Raw genomic sequence first — 24681 nt, forward strand, 5'->3', positions numbered from 1 at the left:
TATTGTTTACTGCCAATTTTAAAAAATAGGCAAGGAGACATATTTATAGGATTTTTTTAGTTAGACAGGGTTAAAAACAAAAGTCTTAAATACAACTGTCGTACCCATTACATATTTATTTTATACAAAAAAGTTCCATGTAAAAATGCAAAAAACGAAACTGTCCCTAACTGCTACTTTCTCATTTTAACCAACAACGAAGAGTATAGCACTGTTCAGTGTTCATAATGGATCTTCTAATTTTATTAACTTTAACGCTACTCAAACGAAAGTATTAATAATACAATAAATGATGTGGATCCCTATGATAGGCCAGTATGGTCCCCAGAAGAAAACCTGGATCATTGCGAAAGTTAACTGAAATAATAGAGCTGCTAAACAGAAACGAAATTACAGAGGTTAAAGAAAGTGTTGGTCTCAAATACTTTCTACGCTGTCATTTGGGTTTAAACCGAATTCTTGGTCAAGGCGAATGCGTTCTTTAACACCTACACACAAAATATGGACCCCCACAGTATGGCGAACTCGCACCTGCTACTCGTTTTACACGTTACCTCGTTGAAGTCGAGTGATGAGTCGTTGCACTGAGCGCAGATGGTGGATAGCTCGTTGAGTGCCGAGTAGTCGCTGCACTTGACCTTTGACCCGTCAAGTGTGACGTCACCCACGGGTTCATAGGTCGATCCGGTGACCTGGAACTCGTGGAAGGAGGCGCCGCCGGATTCTTCCTTGTCGACCACAAGCATCTGGAAATTGTGAAATGTTAAAGTTTTAGCATTTTTTTTATATTGAAGAATTTCACTATCTGTGTCCTGCGCTCATGCTCCCTCTTAAGCTCAAACCCCGAAATCACGACCATCTTTGCCTTGCTGGTCAAAAACGGATTTCTCAATTCCTGCGAATTCCCGAAGGCGCCCGGTTCGATTCCCGGCTGGTCATCAATTCGTTTTTTTTAGTTAGGTTTTAAGTTAAACCAAGGGGGATAAAAAAGGTAAATTAATTTGTTTTTTGGAGCGGTTTTAATTGAATTTACTTTACATTCGTGTACTTAAAAGGTTTGAAAGTTGGAAACATGATTTTGCAGTTGAGAGTTAAGAAATCGATTTTTTAACAACACGTCAGGGAACCAGAACTTGCTGTCGTTTTCCCAGTCTAAAAAATGGATCGTACATGAAAAGCAAAATTAAAAAAATAGTTTACTACATTGGGACTCGGTTCTAATAAAAAAGGAGAGGCATTGTATGTAACAATATTAAAATGTAAAAAAAAATTGTTGTTGTTAACATAGAGAATGATAATAAGTATTTAAATATATCGGGCTGCACAAAAACACTAAGATGTTTTACGCAAATCCCTTATTTTCTTTGCTTTACAGTACAGTTGAAATTGGAAGGTTTTTTATGCCTTTGCTGTGCACTGTACAGGCCATATTGAGTATGCTATGCAGTCTTGCGTTTGACCGTTTGGTCATTGGTGCTTATCCATATTGGTGGCAAATAAAACTTGATACGGTCTCCTGGGACAAGAAAGATTTTCAAGGAAAAACGTTTCCTAACAAATATTTTATTTTATTATTTGCATTTTGGAGAAAAACTACCGCGATCCGATTCGATATTATCGGACATTCTCACCAGGAAACACGTTAGATGGGTCCGATATTGTTGAATCAGGGGCCGACACTTAACACACGGTTTTGGCATTATAGCATTCGTGCGATACTAGGACAGCGGTTCTCAACCAGTGGGCCATGGCTCACTGGTGGGCCATAAGAACATTTGAGGTGTGCCACAGACCAATTTAAAAAGCTAGATTTAGTTTCACTCGTGTCACTATATTTAATTTTACAGGAATAATGGCTTGGGGAGGAATTATAAGGAATGTAAATTGATTGTTCAGCCGCAAGTATCTCACTAATGCACGGTTGATTAAATAATCTGTTTTGAAATATGTTCTGCTGTTTTTTGTTCTAAACCTATTTTAAAGCTTTTTCTTTCATAAAAATTCTATTGGGCCACAGAATTTTTTTGCAACGTAAATGGGCCACGAAAGAAAAAAGGTTGAGAACCACTGGGCTAGGATTACAAGAGTTTCTAGTCGATTTAAAGTTAATATGGGTGTTTTAGCCATAGTTATGTTGTGTTGATATATAATATATATAAATAAATATTTTTAACACATTTTTTTTTTATGAAAAGAGAAACTTACCCTGCACACGGACATCTGGTTGGTGGTGAGTGTTCCTGTCTTGTCGGAGCAGATAACCGAAGTGCATCCGAGGGTTTCTACAGAGGGAAGACTGCGAACGATCGAGTTCTTCTTGGCCATTCTGCGCGTACCCAAGGCAAGGCAAGTTGTGATAACGGCTGGGAGTCCTTCGGGAATCGCGGCCACAGCCAAAGCGACTGCAATCTGTAGGTAAATAAGACAATAAGGTTTTGCTCATGATTTTCAGTAACCCGCGGTTATAGTTAATTAAGAATGCAGCTCAAATGAAACCCTGTGGGAGTATAGGCTAGTAGGGTAATTTTTAATTAGTATATCTCTTTCGAAAATGTAAAGATTGTGTGCATAATTTACAGTTCAAACTTCTCGACAAATCAGTAGTTCAGTAGATTTTTTAGCTTTGTAGTGATGCAAAAGTATAAAAATTCAAAGTTTTCCGGATTCTTCGTAAAAGTTCATTTTTAGGGGATTTGAAATAAGGGACAAAATTTTTTTTTTTTACATTTTACTAGATGTTTATTGAGAGTTGGAACATGATAAATATACAACATCATTGGACTGTTTGTTATTATTTTCGTCTTGCCATGATAATAAATAAAAAAAAACTGTTTAAAAGCTAATCAGATCTCTTTTGTGCATAGCATGTTAAAAACAGAAAGAGAAAAATGAACTACAGAACGACAAATGAAACATTTTCTATATACAGTTTGTATAGGGGACAACGTTGTTGTTTTAAGAGCATGTGTGTTGTACAGATTGACACTAACCTTGAAGTAGTAGATAGCTCCCTTCAGCCATGAACCTCCGTGGACTGGGTCGTTGAAATGTCCGATGTTGATCGCCCATACAGCGATGCAAATTACAGTGATGATCTGTAAAAGGAATAAAGGAAGGTATTACTAAAACAATGAGGTACGAAAAGCACGTATGGACATACGAATTGTTTGGGTTTGATCTCCACCTACCAAGTGGTGAATTTCATAGTATCTTGTGCACTACTTTCGGCTAAATTGTCTTTTATTCAATTTGAATTATTGAGTAACACAGCTTAAAATAGTCTTGTAGGGAATCAAGCTATAGTAATTGAGAAAAGGGAAAAAGGTCAAATATTGATATTGAAGCAAATTCAACGCTTTTTAATTCAATCACTTTTAGTGGTAAATGCCCTTCTGCATAGCTTTGGCCACGTTCACCTAACAACCTAGGCACGATTCTTTTTTATAATTCAACGTTGCCTAGCGCAGTATCGTAGTGTTGAAAGGTCGTCGTTTACAAGCGCGGTTGTACTCCGGGGGAGAGCAAACATCCCACCGCGTCGTACTACACCGCACTGCACATATTTGCACACAGCGGTCCAACGCTTTAGCTTATCAAGAAATAAACGGCCACACGGCCAACTTGCATGGCTGTTTAATAAACTACGACGATTCTTTTCTATATTCTAGATTGGGTTTGCCTTTTCACGCGAAGTGATCAGCATCAGCCCAACATGACTGTTGTTGTATGTTTATTACATGATCCAAGTTCCGATCATTTTCGTCGTGCAAGCTGTTTTATAAAAAAAGAGCCGGCTGCTTTAGGAAACGGCTCGTTTTGCAAATTGGCCAAACGGCGTGATTATGCAATCTTAACACGTGGTCCTGCACCTGGCCAAAGAATACAATATTAATTCTTACTGAAAGTCGGGAGATTTGTCCCTTAGGGGAGTACATTTTAGACTAAAATAATAACATTTAAAATATTCGCATTTCTGCGATGGCTTTCGGTGTACTTGACATTTGGGTTACGCTGTTTTTATTTTTACTTTCAAAAATGTAAACATAAAACTTTTCCTAAAATACATATAAACCCGCAACGACTGTTGAAACATCAATACACACAGTTATAATGACAGAAGCTAAAACAACCTGGTCAAATCACATAGAAGAAACCTAGGATTTAAAGTTTTTTTTTCTTCAAACGTGCTCTTTTTTAATATTGATTTTCATCATCCTAATTGAGAGGCCAAACCAAGTTAATGACAGACCTTTTGCATACACGTTAGATTTTCGTACGGTTTGTTACAAGCAATAAAGGAAGTGTTAAAAATACAAGTTTCCCATGTCTGCCAGGAAAGTATAACCGTGCTATTTGCACAGCGCAAGAGAGTAGTTTGCCTTCCGCGATGTGGCCTCTCAGCCTGTGTAAATCTTACTCGATCTCGACAATAGGCTGGCAGTAAAGGCAAGGCTTAGGCGTACACGAGAGTCGTTCGGGGATAAGAGACCGCTAACTTGTGGTGTACAGATGATATTTGCAGGTAAACTTTTATTGCGCAACGCCAAGTCTAGTCTAGGTTTGCCACGACAAAAGCGGCGCATTTTTATGAAAGTTGCCGATTTCAAAGTTTTTGCTCTTTTCAGGTTTACCTCCGGGCTTTTAACGCTAATTATGTAATTTTTAGCAATCTTTTTTGGCTACTCCTTCGTACAAGGGGCAACAAAGTGTCATTTTTTAGAAACTACCAAAATATAAGGCGATAAAACCACTAGTTTTTAAGGCATTATATTAAATTTATCGCGCTCAAGTTCTAACAACTTTGTATCGACCACTGAGCACTTACCTTGGAGAGTTGTTCGCTGAACTCGTCAAGCTTCTGTTGCAGCGGAGTCTTCTCTGCTTCAGTCTCGGCCATCTGGTCGCGGATCTTGCCGATCTCAGTGTTGCTTCCCGTTCCGATCACGATCCCGGTCGCCTTGCCAGAAGCAATGTTCGTGCCCTGTCCAAAGTTTAAGTCGTTCAATTGATATCTATAGCGTAAGATTGTTGGTTGCTTAATAAAATGTTGTTTGTGACAGTCAAATTTTACATAACAGCTACAACAAGTAAGAAACCTTTTTAATCATGCGGTCACGTTGGACAACAGGAAAGGGTTCGACTGACGTGAGCAACAATATATCAATGAACGATTCATAGGGACCCTGTGGATAGCTAAGTTTACATAAAGCATCAAAGGTCATCTTTTTCAAATATGGCACTATAATTGGAATAATACCAGAAGCGTTTCCTTAAGATCAACAGCAAATGTTCGTAGAATGCGGAGGTTCGTGTGAAGTTGGCATGGTCAATTTCAAAGAGACATGACACATTTAAACCTTGCTTTGCTTGTTTGCTAGTAGCAGCTTTGACAGCAAAGAGCTGCTTTGGGTGCGTTCAAGAAATTTTGGTGTCACGGATAACAAAGGCACAAAGGCACAAACACAAAACTTTTTATTATCTTGCGATACGGAAACGCTATGTTTATAAATGGGCATCAACTAAAAAAAGAGGAAATTATTTCTGCGCCAGTAACCTATATATTCTGCAGTTATATAAAAGTGATTGAACGCTTTGCTATGTGCTTTGACAGGGGCCAGAAAACCGAAAAGGCACCGGAAAAAAATCATCATAATTTACTGTTTTTTTTAGTTTTAAGTCGGAGGACCGGCTCCTTTGCACGCAAACGAAATGGGATTGAAACTGTAGCCCCGAATCGCATTCAACTAGCAGGATTTGGAGCTACTTTTTGGACAGTTTAAAATATTTACTTTGTCAGTCGTCCCAAAAAAGTTTAATTTATTAACGATATGCTCAAAACTGAAACGGTCAAGCAATTTGACATTGTGTAAATACAACGTCTCGATAACTCTCGCCGACTAATTGCGACCTATTTGTATCCGTCATTCGCAACTCATTTCTTCATCAGATGTGCAAACAGAGAAAAACACGCTCCTACTATTTCTGTCGGCCAAAAAATGGCTTCGAGGAAGCGTTGGTTTGTTTGAGCGAGGTTAAACTAAACCGTCGCGTTTCGAAGCGGATGCTGGTCAAAAAATGACTCACCATTCACTCAGTGTTGTTTGCGTTATCTACCATACACCGCCGTTACAACTCGCAGCATAAATAGAGACGCAGTGAAAACAAAGCTGAAAGAACACTTGGCGAAAAAGTGCGAATTAACCTTAAAACCAGTGTTTATCAACCTATGGAGCACGACCCACTTAGGTGGCCGTTGATTGTCGCTGACTGTGAAGGTTTTTTTTGAATAAATTTATTGAAATTGGACCTCTTAGGCAAGATAGCCTTAAACTGTGATTGAAATACGAAGACTTGTCTCATATTAATTACACCCGCACGTATCAAAATGAGCGTTCACTTACAAAAAGTTTAATGAAACTAACTGGCTCGCCAAGCTTCGCTGTAATACTAAGTATTTGGGTCGTAAAAACACTGCCCTAAACCTAAACAAACATCAGTAAATACCTAAGCTGCTGGCTAAGAAAATTACACATTCTATCAGGGTTGGGCAATTATTTTTGAGGCCTTACGGGAATAATTCAAAATAGATAAAAAATTACTGTAATGTAAATCTGCTTCGAATAGCTGTAAAAGCATTGTTTTGACAAGCTGGTGGGAGTATTAAACCAAACAAAAACAGCGAAGGGTTATATTTACCAAAATATTTTATGAGAAATGAGCTACAGGAGGTGTTTAAAAACGTGCATTTTTCCTTAACAATGACGATAGGGCCGGATATGTAGCAAAGAAAAGCCTTTGGATAGACTTCGGATGTCTATTAGACTTCCATCATTAAAAGTAATGACGTTGTTAGCAATACACGCAGTACACGTTTTGTCTAGAATCAGGACATTTTAATAAATATTTACCCAATAGGTTTGCAATATGGCTAGGCTAGCATCCAATACAACAACTCAAAAATGTACAAAAATGAGCCACGGACGGACATATCGAGTTCCTTTACTTTACAGCATTAAAACAATAGGGGCGATGTTTTCATTTTATCTCGTGAATACTACCATGAACAAGCCCAAAAGTGGACAGTGCTTAAAATGTACTTTTTCGTAATAAGACTAGCGATATATCAATAAAGTCGAGTACATGGCGATATTGGCAAGATGTGGTCCGTATACTTACAAGCCGAAAATGTACACACAACAAGCCGAAAATGTTTTATGTAATCTCATATAGAATCATAGAGTGGCTACTTACAGAGAAGAGCATGTTCTTTTTGTCCTGGTTGACGGCTCTTGGGTCAGGGACGGGGTCGGTGTGCTTTACTACGCTCACGCTCTCCCCTGGTGGACAAAGAACAATAGTTACCATGGCAACAAGATTTGCACGTAATTAAAATATTAGACATTTCTTATTGACTGTGCAATAAAGCTTTGAGATTGAACAACTGGAATTTTTACAGTGGAATGCAAAAGAAAAACTATAAATAGAATCTTCTTTCGGAGCCTCGCTGATAGCAAAATTCTGGTAAATTGTTTTAATTTTTAGTTATTCACCAGTTTTTTTTTGAGAATTATAAATACTAAATACTTAGATTAACAAGCAAGCTACATTGGAAATTACCTATGGACAAAAAAATTGAATTATTTAAACATCGGTAGTCAGTACTACATAAGGGTATTTTAAACACTGCTATTTCGTTTCGCCCAAACTTCATTCAAAACAAAAACTTCGCAACAAACTTTCGTAACGGAAGATCAAACGACGCTATAACAAACGAGTGCACGCAATTGTGCGTTGTGCGTGCAAATATCAAGTCTGACGCTCACAAATCACAAAAACACACAAAACGTTACCTGTTAGGATGGCTTGGTCAACTCTTAACGTTGTGGAGTGGATTGCGATAATGCGAATGTCGGCTGGCACCTTGTCACCAACTGTGGAGAAAAATAAAGGCTGTTAATATGTTATTACAGGCAAAATTAGCAGGTCCTTTACTACGGGTGATTTAGCGGGTATGTTAAATGCTTTACTTGGAAAATGGCCCTTGAACCTATTGGGTTTACAGCTTTATAAATGTAGTGTCACTGATAGTCATCTTTTGAAACAGACGTTTCTAAGGGTTTGATCAAAAGCAGGCTATGGAAAAAGTTGGCACTGGCATTTTTTGGTCTTTAAAATTTCCTACGTTTATGAAATTACAGATAAGGAAGTTTTACCGATTAAGGGTTACCGCGGTTTACGAATTCAACTCAAAGACTTTGCAAAGGAAAATTCATTGGTTTCAAAATACCTAAAATTGGATTACTCGGCATGCTTTCAATCTAATTCAAAAACAAAACAGTTTAAATGCAATGGTGAACAGAAAAAAAAATAATTCAGAAAATGTTTTCAAAATGACACACAGAAATAAACAGGCAACATCCTTGTTCAAGTTTGCATTTTTAAGACATTTGATCGGTTTAGAATGGATAAGAAGCTGTGGTTGCTGGGATAGCACATAGATCACACGAATTCTTTTCATACATTATTATTATTATGTTTCTCCAACGGCGGTAACCAGCATATTTAGACACGTGGCGGCACCAGTGAGTCTCCCGAACGATCATCACAGAAGGCAGAAGTCATGACGCGGCTAAATCTGACAGCCACACAGTCGGCCGCACTCGATTCAAACAAAGCAAACAATCACTGCGCTTTCCTCTTTGAAACAATACGCAAAAGTAAAAGGCCGACAAACTCTTTTGTTCGTAGCTGAACTGTTCGGAGTGCGTATATGTCAGATCCTATAACAAATACACGTCATATACAAATCGTAAATCAGCTAAAACCCATGCCCATTTACAGAGCAATGGAAGTAAAAATGATAAAATGCTCCCAAAATACAATTTAATCGTTCTCGTTTATTCAAGCATTTAAACAAACATTTCGGTTTGACCAATTGTTGTCAAACTTTATGATGAAATCGTTTTGAAACACGACAGGGCGTGACTGGCGTATTGAATAGTACAGGGAATTGGGGCTTAAGGACACGTGTGCGTTTGAAAGCCAACCTTACGTACGATTTCGTCAAGCACAAGACAAATGACAACCCATATTGTATATTGTTGTTTGCCAGGATGTCAGCTGCTAAAATAAACGTTAAGGACATTAGCACACCATATACAAATAGTAAATCAGCTAAAAACTAAAACCATTTACAGAATAATAGAAAGAAAAAATGATAAATATGCTCCCAAAAAATATTTAAATCAATTTTATTTTTCGAGCATTCAAACAAACTTTCCGGTTTGACATATTGAGTCTAAGCTTGTTTTCCATTGTTGTCAAACTTTATGATGAAATTGCTTTGAAAGCAACCGGGCATGACTGGCATCTTAAGTCATATTGAATAGCACAGGGGCTTGGGGCTTAAGGACACGTGTGCGTTTAAAAGCCAACCTTACTTACGATTTCGTCACGTACAAGACAATGACGACAACTCATATAGATTTGTTTGTAAGGATGTCAGCTGCTAAAAATAAACGCTATGAGCACGTCACCAACTAAGCAATTTAACAACGCGCCAATGGTATGGAATTGCTTTTCTTTAACAAAAAATATTAACGTAGAACCATTTAAACGTGGGTTACGGAAGGACGTTTTTAGCTACAAGTAAAAACGTGTGCTTTAAAAGTAAGATCACAAAAAAATAGTCATTCGAATAAAAATATGAAAGGCATAATATTCGATAAAATCGACATTTCGCAGTTTACAGACGTTTCAGCAATACCTCATGCCATCATCAGTGTAAAAATCCAAGTGGAGAGAAGTGATAAAACACGAAAAGAAAAAATATAGCAGTATCAAAATAACGTTAAATGTTTCCAACGTGGGTTAAAAAAATATTTAATTCCTTTAAGCGTTGTTTTAAGTTCACATAGCATACTTCAAAAGTGTATCTCAAGGTCCATTGATGTGTGAAAAAACGCATATTTGTAAATGCTATAGCTGAAAAACGAGAGTACGAGCCAAAAGGAACTAGATCATTACAGAAAAACAAGCAGTTGAAAAGCAATTAGGTTGTAAATATTCCTATATGTCAAGGGAAAGAGCTTCACTGGGTGTCATTAACAAACCGTTACTGTCTCTTTTAACGTTTTCCCAATGCCCCAATTAACGCCTGATGCTTTCGGCAACCTTTTGCCGGTATCACAGACGGCGGTTCGTATGGTGGCGATTGGCAAGGATATACACATACAGAATAGAACACACGGTGTCGCATGTATAGTTCTGAGCGCTCTTTTACACCGAAACGCACAGGAAACTGGCCGTGTAATGCATTTTTAAACAAGCGGGCTACTTCAAAGGGCCCGGAACACTTTTGCGAGGTGTTTAGTGGATATTTTTACTACTGTTGTTGGTGTATTTTTTTTTGTGTGTGTGGTAAAAAAAAAGATTCGGTTAACGTGCCATTTCTAACGCTCAAGGGTGAAAAGAGATATTTGGGGACCTTTAAAAATCTGATTTTTGTTCAACTCATACAACTTTTTTGTAAAGATTAGAGTGGAATAAATCCAATTATAACTTCTTACGTTGTGTAGAGTTGATGTGTGCTGTTCCAGTTTTGTTTATTGTGACATTCTACTGAATTACGTACAGGAAAATCTTGTAGGGGTGCCGCAATCTATTTGTTATTTCTGAGGGGTGCCGCAAGTCATAAAAGGTTGAGAAACACTGGCTTAACACAACACAGCGATAATTACATGCGGATAGGCGCAGAAGGGCTTCAAATGTCGTTCTAAAGAGGACGACTGACAGCGCAACATCTATTTCGAAGCGACAAAGACCAGATGTCCTTGTGCGTTTTCAGACGAATGGCAAAATGCAAAGCAGCCGTGTTCCTCTGTTAATGCACATTACGAACTACCACTTGGCTGGAAGGGCGTCAGGGCGACAATTAGCTACACTCTAATGGCCACTTTTAGACTTTACAACTGAAAGGCCGTGCGCTGGTGGTGGTTTTAAAGTGACCCCTTGGAACCCAAGCTAAAACAAGCAACATGCGAATACATGTGAAGCCAAAGTGGGCGGAAAACAATGTGACTCGTTGCTGTTAAAACAACAGAACGTTAAAAGTTGGAAGCGTTAGTCAGCCAATTCCACTTAAATGAACCGTTAACATTAGTAGCGAAGCCACGAAAAACAGCAAGAAAATGTTAATTGCACTAAAAAGCACATTAAAACGTAAAACAGCGTTCGCTAAAAAAGCACAGAATAAACCCGGGGCCGATTTTTTTTTAATTTGCACACCCAGAAATACGAAACAAAAGTTGAACTTGTGATGAGCGATGAATAACTATTAAAACTATTAAATTTTAGTTATAGGGTTTAAATACCAGTAATTGTTTGTATTGACTCAGTGGACAATACAAGTATAGCTTTAAGTTTGCCATATCTATCTCTATGGTGGAGAAAGCCCCCGACCAAATTAGGCGTTGCTTTTTCTTTGGGAGTTTTAATACACAAGCAGATATAAGTGTTATCCAAAATGGTTTAACAATACCCTATTTCAAACTGCCATGTATCTATGCTGAAAAGACTGCCTAAAATCAGGAACTAAAATAAAGTATTAAAAACACGCACGTTAAAAAGGACTTTTTTTCTTGTACAGTACTTTACTTTAAGGAACAGCCTTTCGCGTTTCATTATCTAAACCCGAAACGGTTGTAACAGTGGAACGATCCCCAGCCAAAAATCAGCACAAAGTAATAAAAAATCGATGCCCAACATCGCTATTTGGTAAGCGACAAGAAAGTTAAGGCGGGTGGGTTCGCGGAATTGCTCATTCTCTTATTAATCGCCAAAGGTGAGGTTCAGGACGCCAATGAAATATTTAGAGGGCCAGGGTAGAGGAACATGGCTTTATACAAGCCGTCTCATGTCCCTGCCAACTGCAAAACAAGTCCTGAGTGTCCCTTTGAAAAAACGCGCCACCACGAAGCTATGTAATTTGTATTGACGTAAGGACTATATAATTAATCGCTAAAGGTATAAAAGGAAGAAGGTCAATACCAAAGATCAAACCGACGAAATAAAGGCGACCTAAATGGCCAAATGACAAACGATAAAATAGGTCGGACTCGTTAAAAGTACATAAGGCAGAAGGTATATGCCAATGGTATAGCGCTTTTAAAAGGTGTGAATTAAAGCGACCTAGCGGAAGAAATGAAATTTTGTAAAAAAAGCATTTATGACGGTACACGCGGGCACTTTGTTGGCCCGACAAGAATGTACGAGCCAAGTTAAGGGTCACTTAATAACCCAGTCACGTTTTTGAAAATGCTTGGTAAAGTCGTGTGCGCCTAGCAGCAACACGTAGCTTTTATTGTTAAGTAAACCTTTTGATATTTTAAGCAAACCTGAAACTAAATTGGCTCACAATTACAGGCCTAGTACATGGGCTGTGTTGATTTTAAGATGGCAAGGCACACCAATATGGCATCATTGATCGACAGATTCGGTGAGTCTGCGATGGCTTTTCGGTGTAGTACACCAATATGGGTTTGTAATAATTTGGTAAAAAGTCTCTATCTAGTCCCAAGAAACAAACCTTAAACTTTACAAAGATAGTGCCATTTTTGCCAACTGGGTGCGACACAAAAATCTGTGTAAATGTATGAAATCCAAACGCTGGCATTCAAAACAGAACCAGCACACAACAGGGTCGCAAAGTGGACGTGTCTGCATGCACAGCTGAATGTCTGCTTTCGTAAGCACAGGGTGTTCCGAAACAACACACAAACCGCGGTGTTTTGACTGAATACAAACGTAAAACGAGAGTGTGCGAGTGTGCTCTATACTTTTGCGATTTCGTGGTGGAAATATGTCGCGTCGCGTGGCATGGTGTTTCCAAATTAAACCGCATGATAGCTGTAATTGTGCCAAAGAAGATGCGCCAGAATAAGATCTGTATTGACAAAGTGTTTCCAAAACTGGGGTCTGTGAGCAAGTTTCACGCTGTCCGCACAACATATTTTAATTCTATTGCCTGTCAATTATATCAACTAGAAAACAATGTCTTACTGAGTATCAAGGATAGTAGAACTTTTGGCTTGTGTATACAGTTTAAGGATTTAAGCTTATACACGTACTGGTTTGGTTTTTTAATTATTCAAGCAAGCAAAAGAGGACCACCACGTAATGAGGTTTAGAGCCACTATCTTAGCATAGCACGAAACATATGACCCCTTTAAAACGGCAAATTTTTTATAGCCTTTTGCCCACAATCATGAAAGGCAATTATTCATACGTGTATGTGGACAGGTAAACCAGTCGAGAGTTTCTATCGCCTCTTTTAACCCAAAAGCTGCTAAAATTCGCCGAAAAACCTCGGCATTTTGCCCAGTCCTTGATGAACAAATTCTACGATAGTTTGTAACAGGAAGAACGGTGTTTTCTTTTTGATTGACATCGATGCATGACTGGGCACCTTAAAATAGCCTGCATTAGGTTTCTGGCTTTAGGCCAGATTAAATGGGCCGGTAAACCGCGTGTTTAATTAAACAGCTTTGACATGAAAAAGCCCAAATCCACGAGGCTATCAGCAAGATGTTCTGGACAGTATTTAGTTTAAACCTGTGGTTCTCAAATGTTTAACCTTATGTTACATCGATTCTAACTTAATTTCAAACAGCGCCAGGGCGTCGTGGACACAATTTAATAACCTCTAATTTAGACTAACAAAAATCTATTCAGGCATTTCACAATATTTAAGACATCCGTAAACCCGAGTAACTTCGTTTTAACTGAAGTGTATAAAAGGTGAAATTAGAAATTCTGTTAAGATTATAGTCAAGGAGTTACATATAAAGTTTTTATTTATTTAAAAAAAAAAAAATAAGTGTGGCTTAAAGCAGGGGTTCTTGAACTGGGATCCATGGACCCCTGGAGTGTACCTGGACTAGTTTAGGGGGTCCTAATTGCAATATTACTAAATTATTTTGCACGCTGTTTTGATTGTCTCGAGTGGAATGGTCCCATGAGGGAGGGGGGCAGATGAAGTGACGTCAAGGTACTAGGGCTTAACCTTCAGGATGACCCATGGTTAAATGTGGAGCTCCGGAGTGGCTATTTCGGTGCACGAGCTCTTGTGTCGAATGGTTCATACAGAGGCGGAATTAAAGCAATAAGAGTGATGCAATTGATGCAAGCACGAATCGCAAATTACATTCTATTTGCATGTAAATATAAAGCCCGTTTTGTTTTGTAATGATAAAGAGCAATAAAGCCAACAAAGACCAACTACGCTCGAAAACGTCGTTTAAAAATGTACTTAATCCAAAAGAGTGTTTTATTTTAGTTGTTTGGTGAAGTTAACTCTATTTTTAGAAATAGTGCTTTTTATTTTTATGCATTCTGCGTTATAATTTGCTCCAAATAAGACTTGTATTTGGACGAGGTACTAGAAAATATATAAGTGACGTCTTACTGGCATACTTGCAACAGAGGCTTTCTTATATTCTGACAATTATGGAGATCAATTGTGTTCCATTAAAATCAAACCAAGTGAACGCACGGAAGAGTTTCAAGGTCATTAATTAGGGTCAGCGCGCAAATGTAATTGTAAAGCAACTCGCTTTTGTGTTAATCCAGCGGTTCTCCAGTGGGCCATGGCTCACTGGTGGGCCACAGACCAATTTAAAAAGCTAGATTTAGTTTCATTTGTGTCATTATATTTAATTTTACAGGAATAATGGCTTCGGGAGGAATAAAAAAGGAATGTAAATTTATTGTATAGCCGCAAGTATTTCACTAATGCACGGTTGAATAAATAATCTGTTTTGAAATATGTTCTGCTGTGTTTTGTTCTAAACCTATTTTAAAGCTTTTTCTTTCATAAAAAATTATTGGGCCACAGAAATTTTTTGCAACGTAAATGGGCCACGAAAGAAAAAGAGTTGAGAACCACTGTGTTAATCAGAACAGATAGCAAATTCCTGTCTATAGAGTCCAAGCTGTTGTTAGTACAAATTATTTTTTCAGAAACAATTAGGCTTGATTTGGACGCGAAAAATTTAGCATAGCAGAAGCTGAATTTGACGTAAACATTTCACAAAAAAATATTCGTACCACATTGGACGGTTGTATTCATTTACGCAACCCAATCCAACCACAATCTTCCCGGCCGCTTGAAAACTCCAACCGAAACTACAAACCACATTCGCCAAAATCCAAAGCAAAAAAAAAAGAAAATTCGCACAGCAATGAACAGTAGACCGCGAGGGTTGCCGACAAGGTGCAACAAACTATAACCAACACCACTGGTTAACCTTGAACTATCACCCAATGCTGGTTAAAGCAGCCGACTCACACCACCACGAGGTAGACGCGCCAAGGACAGAGGACAAACTCGTCCACGTGCTTTCGATGCCTCTCCCAGCGCCAAATAAGCACAACAGGCGTTCCTTACGCGAGCATATGCAGCATCGGCAGCCATTGCGCAACCGAGATCACTCGCAGACCCAGCAACTATGACGTCATAGGGAGACTGTGCGGCCATGGCAACGGGGCTATTTTAAAAGTCGCACCCGTTGCCAGTAGGCCGACGAAATGCAGTAAGTGCGCTAGGGGAGATAAGAGTGGGACTGTTGGTTGTGTGCGACTGTGGAAAGATGCTGTGGTGCAGCAGCGGACACATACGAGTCTCCTTTTAACACTGAGCATAATGTCGGGCGAATGTCGGTGACAGACGTTGCTGTGATATGTGTAAAGGGAATGGAAGCATTCAATCTTCAAAGCCGCGAAAGCGACCCGTCTTGCAACACTAGGAGTAGCTGTTCGTAGCCAATTTTATTTTGTTTGTTTTTTTCGTTTTTTTAGTCGATTTAAAGCAGCCTTTTTTGGCTTGCGGCATCCTACAGAAATTATAAATAGTTCGCGGCACCCTTGCTCGTATTTTTGCCGAGTGTTTAACTGTGACGTTACAATAAACGAGATTGAAACAGCACATTAACTGTACAACAAGGTTGAAAAAAACTTTTTAATTTTTGGCACTTTTATCGTACACAAAAACTTGTAGCACGAAGCTTACCAATAGACCAAAAACTGGAATCCTAAAGAATTTGAAATATCTATCGACAGCCTTGAGCTATAAAAATGGCACCCCCGTTGACAATCACTGATTTAAAGGTTAACGTGATTGTTTTTGACAATGAAACTAACCCACAACTATTTTTTTGTGTTACAAGGCTCTACTCGTGTAAATGTCTGGTTTAACCGTCAATCATTATCACGCTTATTAGCGTAGTTATTTTGAATAAGGAAAAACTAACGATATCTCATATAAATCAAATAAAAAAATAAAGCGCAATTAAATTTTGTTTACAGCAATATAGCTTTATGGCAATTAATGATAGCTCAACAGTTTAAAAAAATAAGTTTAGCGTTAGTTCGGTTTACAGAACCATAATAATGGTTAGCATATTAGAATAGAAGTATTATAATATTATAATCCACAGAGATTCTAATTTGCAAAATCGTGTAGTGCGCTGCAAACCGCCAAAGTTGGTATCCGACGACGGCTGGCATAAAGTTTAGATTGATAACGGTTAATGACTAGGCACCTTAAAATAGGCAGCAGCGCATCCTACTATATATTTTGCACAAAGGGATAATCAATTACAATGGAAAACCTAGTCAAGAAGCACAGTTTATAAACAAGGTTGGTGGCATTGTAGTCTCGCGAATTTATCAAGGTATGTCCGTAAAAAACTTTGGGGTAAAATAAACATTGCAAAAATAAAATCAACAAGCTTGAACAAAGTATTATCAAATGAACAAAACCCTTAAACGACGAACAGGCAAGGTGTTCAATCCTCCAGCATTATATAATTTTTTTTTTTAATTCAACTACAACGAAAAACAGTGCGTTTAACTAAATAAAAATTATTTTGCTTTCACGCAAGGTTATTTTCTAAATAAAAAATACAGGTATAAAAAAATTGGACGTTTGCTTTTTCCGATGCATCGCATAGGCAAAGCACTGTCATAAATAGGGAAATGCGGCTTGGGTCTTGCCAAGCATTCGCCGTATAGACAGTTACGTTATATTAAAACACGTCCATGACAGATGACAACCAGCAACCAGCTCAGCATTAAACAAGCCAAAATTCTGACAAACAGCCAGAGAGACAGGAAAGGAAGCCGGTTATCAAATTACACACTGGAATATGCTGCTTCTGACTGGCTAGTACGAATAAAATGTAATTATCAATTGTGTTGGAGTAAAAACGAACTCTTAGCTCTGAATGAAATCAGCATTGGTTTGATTTTTATAACACTTGTAATGGCAATGTCGAAATGCACGATAGTTACGTTGTTTAACAGCGTATACTACGAGTTCGTTTACGGTTTTCGCCTCGGGGCACCTTTTAAAAGTCCCATTTTATGCCTTTCACTTTAGCACATATGCAAATTGTAAATGATGGGAAATCGTGTCGCTTTTACAAGCACACGTCGCATATCGATTTTATTTTTACAGTTTGGAGTTTAGTGTGTTAAAAAAGGCGTTACGCGTGAATTAGACAAAGAAAAAGGGCCACATTTCCTGCCTGTGGCAAATCCCTCAATCAAATTCACTATATTGGAAATAAATGTGGAAATATCGAAATAAATGTGGAGACGCGGTACAAAGTTGGTTTATCTTAGAACAAATAACAAACAATATAAAAATTGTCCATTCAAGAAGAAATTGTTCTTTAACACAACTGTTTGACCTATGACTTCAATATACAACAGTAACATCACAAACCATTAGTTTTATTTTCGCATTTTATAACAACAGAAAAATCTCGAACGACTAATGTTTAATTTCAGAAAAAGGTATGTTGAAGTTGAAAGTTAAGATCAAGATCGTCGTTGAATAAAACAACGAAAAAGATCACCTTCTAGGTAAAACTAAAAGACCGACAATAAAGCGTGAAAAACGTTGGTGCTTACATTTCCACCTGTAGGTGTTATATTTTGGGCAAACTGAAAGAAAGCTTCTGCATTTATACAGCATGTCAGGCGACAGCTGTCGAACAGTCACCACAGTACTCAGTCGAGTTCATACCAGGGTAACTTCTGGCAAGTGTGGCGAGCTCTAAGTAACACATGCAAAATCGCGCAAACACCGCTAATTCGACCACAGGTTTCAAATCCCCAAAGTACGCACGCGCAAGACAACAAGACCTTGGCCACTTGGTTTAAATGCGCGTTAACAATTGACACGACACCCGTGCCGGTTCCCCAAGGCCTGAATATAGCTTAACGTTTAGTTCGATTTTGTCAGTACGTTGGTAAGAATGGCACGGAATCGTTTTGTAGCTGTACGGGATTCATTGCAATTTTAATTCCGTTAAAGGGTTTCTATTTAAATATTACAAACTTAGTTCGATTAATGTTGAATCCCTAAAGCCTATGTATATAGGTTTCTTGGATTAAGCGACGTTGTTAGTTTTAATAATTAATCTTGTTGATACCATTCATGCGTCTTCAGGGATCTAGCCATTAAGATAATGCAAGACAAAAGGCCCAGGCGATAAAAGCTGGGATTAGGGTATACAGATTTCAATCACCATTTTTTTCTGCCGTAATTTAAGTTTAATTAGCACATTTGTTCGACAATTTATTTGGAGTGATCGTGAAAAAAATGGTTGAAAAATTTCAGAGAATAGCTATAGGGTTGAAAAACTTAAGTTGGCCAAAGAATAATACATTCTAAGCAGCTTTCGACTCCTTAACATCTAATAAAAAAACGCAAGATGTAGAATTTCTTGTATGTTAATATACGCATGCTGTGCTGCGCGATCAAGACATTACAGCTAGGCATTGTTACTTTCAAAAATACCCGAATGTCACGGTTTTGACAATAGGGAACAGCACTATCCCTATATAGGGAACAGCACTATTCCTATTGCTCTATCCCTATAAATAAACCAATAAAGAATGGCACCATCATTGCCGATTAAAACCACTGGAGAACGGCACTGAAAACTATAAATAAGCACGCACCGCTTTGGTTTCACACTGGGATTTTTGTTTGGTCATACATAACGTAGATTTTCAGCAGATGAGATTTTTTTCTCTAAATTTAAAGATTTTTTAGAGTTGCGTGTTGACTGCTTGCTGAAAAACACGCAACAAAAAGAGGAATTAATCTCGGGTTAAAAATCCTGTAGTGGAGCCTATCGCATGGTCAGGACCACAAGTATTATATTTGTGACTGCATTATACGGCTACAGACATCAACAGACACAAGAAACACCAAACAAAATTAAAGGTTTTTTTTCTAAATTTAAGGATTTTTTAGAGTTGCGTGTTGACTGCGTGCTGAAAAACACGCATTAAAAAATAAAAATTAATGTCGGGTTAAAAATCCTGTAGTGGAGCCTATCGCATCTAGTCAGGACCAGAAGTATTACATTTGTGACTGACATCGATAGACAGTAGACACCAAACAAAATTGAATCCATGCAGTTTGGCCATTAAAACAACACAGCGAAAAAAGAGCGGCAGGGCAAATACATCACGCAATATGTCGGGTTATTTAACCTTGGTTGTAATTTTTATCCAGTTGTCAGGCTAACATGGCCATTCTAAGTTTTATTGATTGGAGGAATTTTAAATCAATATCTTGTTTATTTACCTATGGTATTTGTATAATGAGATTTGGCTGTAACAAAACATTGCACGTCTGTTTTCTTGTGCTAGTTAAAACTAAAGTACTATAGATGGGAAACTACACATGAAAGAAAAACACTGTAGAATAGCAGTGTTATGACAGGCCTGAAAAGAGCTTTGTTAAGAGCCACATGAAAACAATGTTGCTTAAATGTTGGTTGAAAAATGCTTGAAAAAGATAAGAAAAAGCACTTTTACTGGTCTGTTTCAAAAGCAAACACTTCAAACGAGTATCAAAGTAATGCTTCGCTTTCAAAATAAATGAGCAAGGACAGCATATCAACATAGTTATACCATTTACCATAAGGTGGAATGTATTGGGAGGTTTGTACCAACATAAGTACGCTACAGTACTCAACAAATAAACCTTTATTTCAGTAACGCATACCCAAGTACAATTGATGCTAAAGTTGCCATGGTAAAAAAATCATTGACTGTTAAGGTACAGTTGTACGAAATATGTGATACGGCAATCACCTTGACCCTTGCAAGATAAATGTCAAGCTCAATTCACGATTAGTAAGAGTGGAATATTATAGCAATTTTGGTCAGACACTATCAAAATACCTTAAAAGATATATATCTTTATATATTGACCAAGGGCATTGTCAGTTTAATTCTATTTGAATAAGATGTCCTTGCCGGTGAAATATATATAGATCTTTCAATAGTGGCCGACCTGAACTGCTAGCTTTGCTAAACAATTCGGCTTTAACGTATAATTATGGTAAGTTATAATTGGGACGGCCTTTGAATACCTGGTTTACGTGTTAACATTATTTTGTATTCGTTTTTTAGAGACTGATGATGCCGTGATTGGCGAAATATATTTCTCTTTTATAAACTAGAACCTATAGTGACTGATTTTGACTGAGTCAAGAAAGTCTATACTGTTTTGCCTTTGAATAAGCTTAGAATTTAATCAGAATTACATATCTTAATTAAAACAACATGAATAAATTTTGCTGCACCTTGCATACAGCTAAAAGAAAAGTATCTTGCATTTAGGTAAACTTACTTGAAACCTGCACAATATCCCCGGGAACAATTTCTCGGGCTACAATCCTTTGCACCGAAGCTTTGTCTTGCCTCAACACTTTTCCCATCTCTGGTTCATATTCTTTAAGGGCTTCAATCGCGCTTTCTGCATTTCTTTCCTGAAGTGACAAGAGCAATGAGGAGATAACACCAGTAAAACAGATGCAAAGACTTTTTAATTTAACTTTTTTTCTGAACAACATGTTGTTTCAATAGAATCATTTTGCTACATCACCAGTCAACCATTTTTATGCAAGAATAAAAAAAAATTCAAGTTAAGGGGAAATGGTTGGTATTTTCTATAAAACATTGCAAATTATTTATTAATTGTATTACAACAGGCTGGCAGAATCTTGCCAGCCTTCTGGTGACAAGCATTTTTTGCCTAAATTCTTCGGTTTTTGGTCGCGCCCCTAAACTTACATGATGTGTTTGCCCAAGGAATGTATGAACCTTGCCATGTTTCGGCAATAAACAAGGCTATTAATAAGTAAATGAAATGAAAAAACGTTGCGCCGAAGGCGCAAAATATTTTTGTGACATTCAGTCATTAACAAATACATAAGGGACATGTGAAGGTACAATCTGGGGTCTGGGGGTGCACATGTCTGCTCTTCTTACTCCTGTTACATAGATAAGCTGTTTTCCGGGGAACTTGTGTGAAAACATGCAGCTAAAAACCAGATTAAAAAGCAGGAAAAATATTCTTTGGATAAATTTCCAATTTATATTGCTTGAAATAATGATATTTATAATTAAATTGAATAGAAATTGACACAGTCTTGAACAGAAATTTGTTACAGTGCAACATGGCGCATAGTATGCATATTACCTTTGGGATATATAGATTTGTTGAAAACAAAGACACATAGACCCAGCAAAACCAGGCTGAAGTTCGCGCGAAGCGCGGAACTTTTTTGCGTTTGCGTAATTAAAACAACAAAATATACTTTAGGCCTTAGATGGAGAAGCATAGCCTGGTAAATCCTCAATATGCCGATGCGAATGTTATACCTGTACATTTAACAGGAAGGGGGAATTTAACTGAATGTACAGGAATTCAACTCAAAATAGGAGTACCAAAGCAAAACTGCCAACAAATAACAATTCTATGATCAAAATTGTGTACTTTTATAAATAATAAACAATCTATATATGCCTTATACTGTTTTTTTCTTACTAAACAACGTGCTTCACACTACCGTCCCTTTTTTCAAAATGGCATAATAAAATTAATTTTTGCCAATGGTAGTGTGAAATTTTTTATTACATATTACTGATTTTTTAAAAATAGACGTGGGTAAATATGTGTGGAAACAACCACAAGGTATTTTGTAAAATGAATCTTGGAAAAAAAAAATTCAAAAAATTGAAAATTTTTCAAATTTTTTTTTACTCTTTTTTTGCATCAATTTCTTCGGTTTTCTGGCTAATTCTTCGGCCAACATAGTCGCCAAGTCGCCAGCTTTCTGTCATATTGGTATTACAAAAAGGTTTAAAAGGCCAATTGGTTTTCTCAAAATCAAATAAAGTTTTATTCAACAAAAAGAGCAGAGGCTTGGAAAAATTGGTACAGAATTGTAATAAATGCAAAATCCACATGGATAAGGATGAGATGTTTATCCTACCTGCCAGATGCCGATAATTGCATTAGCTATGAGGATAAGCAGAATCACAAAAGGTTCCACGAATGCTGTAATTGACTGATCGCCCTCCTCAAACAGTGCCAATACCTAAACATAAAACACTCCTTAATAAGGCTAAATTTGTTCAAACATCTCAATTATTAACACTCATATCAACATTTATATGTATATATTTATTTAATAAAGCACATATATTATTTTATAATGTGATGTTGATCATATTGGAAACATATGTTGGTTATATATATATCATTTAAAACCAGCTGAAGAAATACCCACTAATTACAGTTTTCATTTAAAATTGTACAATTGTGTATCATTCTAATAACTTTGTACCCAAACAAATAAAAAAAAAAAATACCTGAAAAAAGATCTGGCTAATTCTTACTTTTAATTTTTGTGGTTAAATTAAAGAACCTGTTTAGCAAATAATGTTTAAAAAAATTGCGAGTGAAACTTACAAAAGAAATAGAAGCAGCAAGCAGCAATATTCTAGTAAGAAGATCCTCAAATTGTTCTACAACGAGTTGCCACAGTGGTTTGCCTAAAACACATCAAAGAATAAATGAATTATAAACATAAAAAAAATAAAAAAAGTTAAATTGAGGCACACATAACAAAATTCAAATATCAAAACTTATAATGCTTTTTAATGCCAAAGAGTGTTGTTTGAAAAAAAACTGTAGTGAGAAATATAGTAAATAGTTGGTAAAAAAAGAACATTTAATATGGTTTACATCTTTGTTTAAATGGCTTTTAAGGACCAACAATAATGCCAGTCTTGGAAAGACAATTAGCACAATTTTGAGACCAATTATTAAAACAATTAAGTTCATCAAGGCAAACTTGTTTGGATCCATTAAACCTATAAGTAAAGATGTAGGTGAAAAAGGACTTCAATTAACAGAGCACTTATAACAGCTGAGTAATGTTTTAGAAATGATCTTTAACCTAATGACTAATTGTTGATGAGTAGTAAAGGCCAAAGTGCACCGGCAATTAAGCAATCAGCTGAATGCAGCAGAACATTAAGACAAGCTTTTAAAGTAACAAACTATTAGCAAGCAATATACCAATTCTAGATCTTAAATAGATATTTTTAAAATAACACTTACCCTCTTCTGCTGGCAGTTCTAAAAATGTAAAAAAACGGCATTAAAATGTGGTAAACTTTATAGAACTGTAAAACGCATTAACAATAATATTATTTTTACAAACTAGTGATTGTCGACTATAGTGATCCAATTTTCAAAAAGGATTTTTTTTAATTAATCTTAAACTATAGAAACATAGGAAAGTATTCCCGGCAATTTGAAGTTTTCCAAAAATAAATTATCTACGTTTAAGCCTTGTGAGCTCTATCGAGAAACAAATTAAGGGTTTGAATGCAAAACATATTTTTTAGAGGACTATAATTTAATAGCAATTTGTTATTAATAAAATATACTTTCTTACCATTGGGGCCATATTTATTCTTGTTTCTTTTAACCTCTTCTTGGCTCAAACCTAAGCTTTCCGAGACCCCGAAAAACTTTAGCACCTCTTCGGTTGTTTTGGCGTAAGCATCTTCCATATTCGAATGGTGCTCAACACGAGAATTAAAATGAAAGTTGAAGTGCGTCCAATATTCAAATCAAATTATTTTTGTTTAACTACTACACCTGTACAGCTCAATCTAAACCAATTTTGCCCTAAAAAAGTTTAAAGGTGTTAAGATATTTTGGGGATTCATATACACAGGTTTCAGTTTTGCTAAAAATTGGAGTGTTTTTGTTAAAAACACTTCCATCTAATGTAGTTAATTTTTTGATCTAGTAATTACATGTAACCACTAAACAGCTTGTAAAGGCTGATTTTCTAGAACAGTGCTTTGTCTATGTGTAGATGGGATATTTTTCTGTGTTCATAATTTATATCAGAATTTAACACAGTTTGGATGCAGTCTTTTGAATAAATCAACTTTTTCGGATTTAAATTAACAGTTTTTAGGGAAAAAATGGATGCTTATAGCTTTCGCAGAGAAAAAAATAACTTTAAATCTATTTGCCGGCTGCATGTTTCACAGGTCACAAATATTTGTAACACAACTTGACATGTTTACATTTTTTTGATTAAGTTCCTAATATTTCTGTAAAATGAAGGAAAAAATGATTTACCTGTGTTTTTATTTGTATTTTGACCCATTTATTTTAAATATATACAAAATACAAGCAGTAAAATCCACATTTTTCATAAGAAAATACGGACGAGCCACAGATTTAATACATCACGAAAAACCAACGATTCACTTAACGGCTGG

At 36.8% G+C, this 24681-nt stretch overlaps 1 protein-coding gene across 1 annotated transcript in view; it reads right to left on the reverse strand.

Annotated features, from left to right (window-relative positions):
* LOC146139381 (sarcoplasmic/endoplasmic reticulum calcium ATPase 1-like) overlaps positions 1 to 24067 on the reverse strand; it is a 41821-nt gene extending 17754 nt beyond the window's left edge. The window contains exons 1-11 of the mRNA XM_083391158.1: positions 23838 to 24067; positions 23498 to 23515; positions 22844 to 22926; positions 22365 to 22469; positions 20717 to 20855; positions 7851 to 7931; positions 7252 to 7337; positions 4826 to 4981; positions 2991 to 3095; positions 2206 to 2409; positions 555 to 746 (exon numbers count right to left, since the gene is read on the reverse strand). Of these exons, the coding sequence (XP_083247284.1) occupies positions 555 to 746; positions 2206 to 2409; positions 2991 to 3095; positions 4826 to 4981; positions 7252 to 7337; positions 7851 to 7931; positions 20717 to 20855; positions 22365 to 22469; positions 22844 to 22926; positions 23498 to 23515; positions 23838 to 23955 (1287 nt within the window). The 5' untranslated portion in view covers positions 23956 to 24067. The remainder of the gene's footprint in view (positions 1 to 554; positions 747 to 2205; positions 2410 to 2990; positions 3096 to 4825; positions 4982 to 7251; positions 7338 to 7850; positions 7932 to 20716; positions 20856 to 22364; positions 22470 to 22843; positions 22927 to 23497; positions 23516 to 23837) is intronic.
* Positions 24068 to 24681: the final 614 nt, after the last annotated feature.

The sequence above is a fragment of the Ascidiella aspersa genome, chromosome 6 (genome assembly GCF_963924565.1).
Source record: "Ascidiella aspersa chromosome 6, kaAscAspe10.2, whole genome shotgun sequence".
Lineage (NCBI taxonomy): Eukaryota > Metazoa > Chordata > Ascidiacea > Phlebobranchia > Ascidiidae > Ascidiella > Ascidiella aspersa.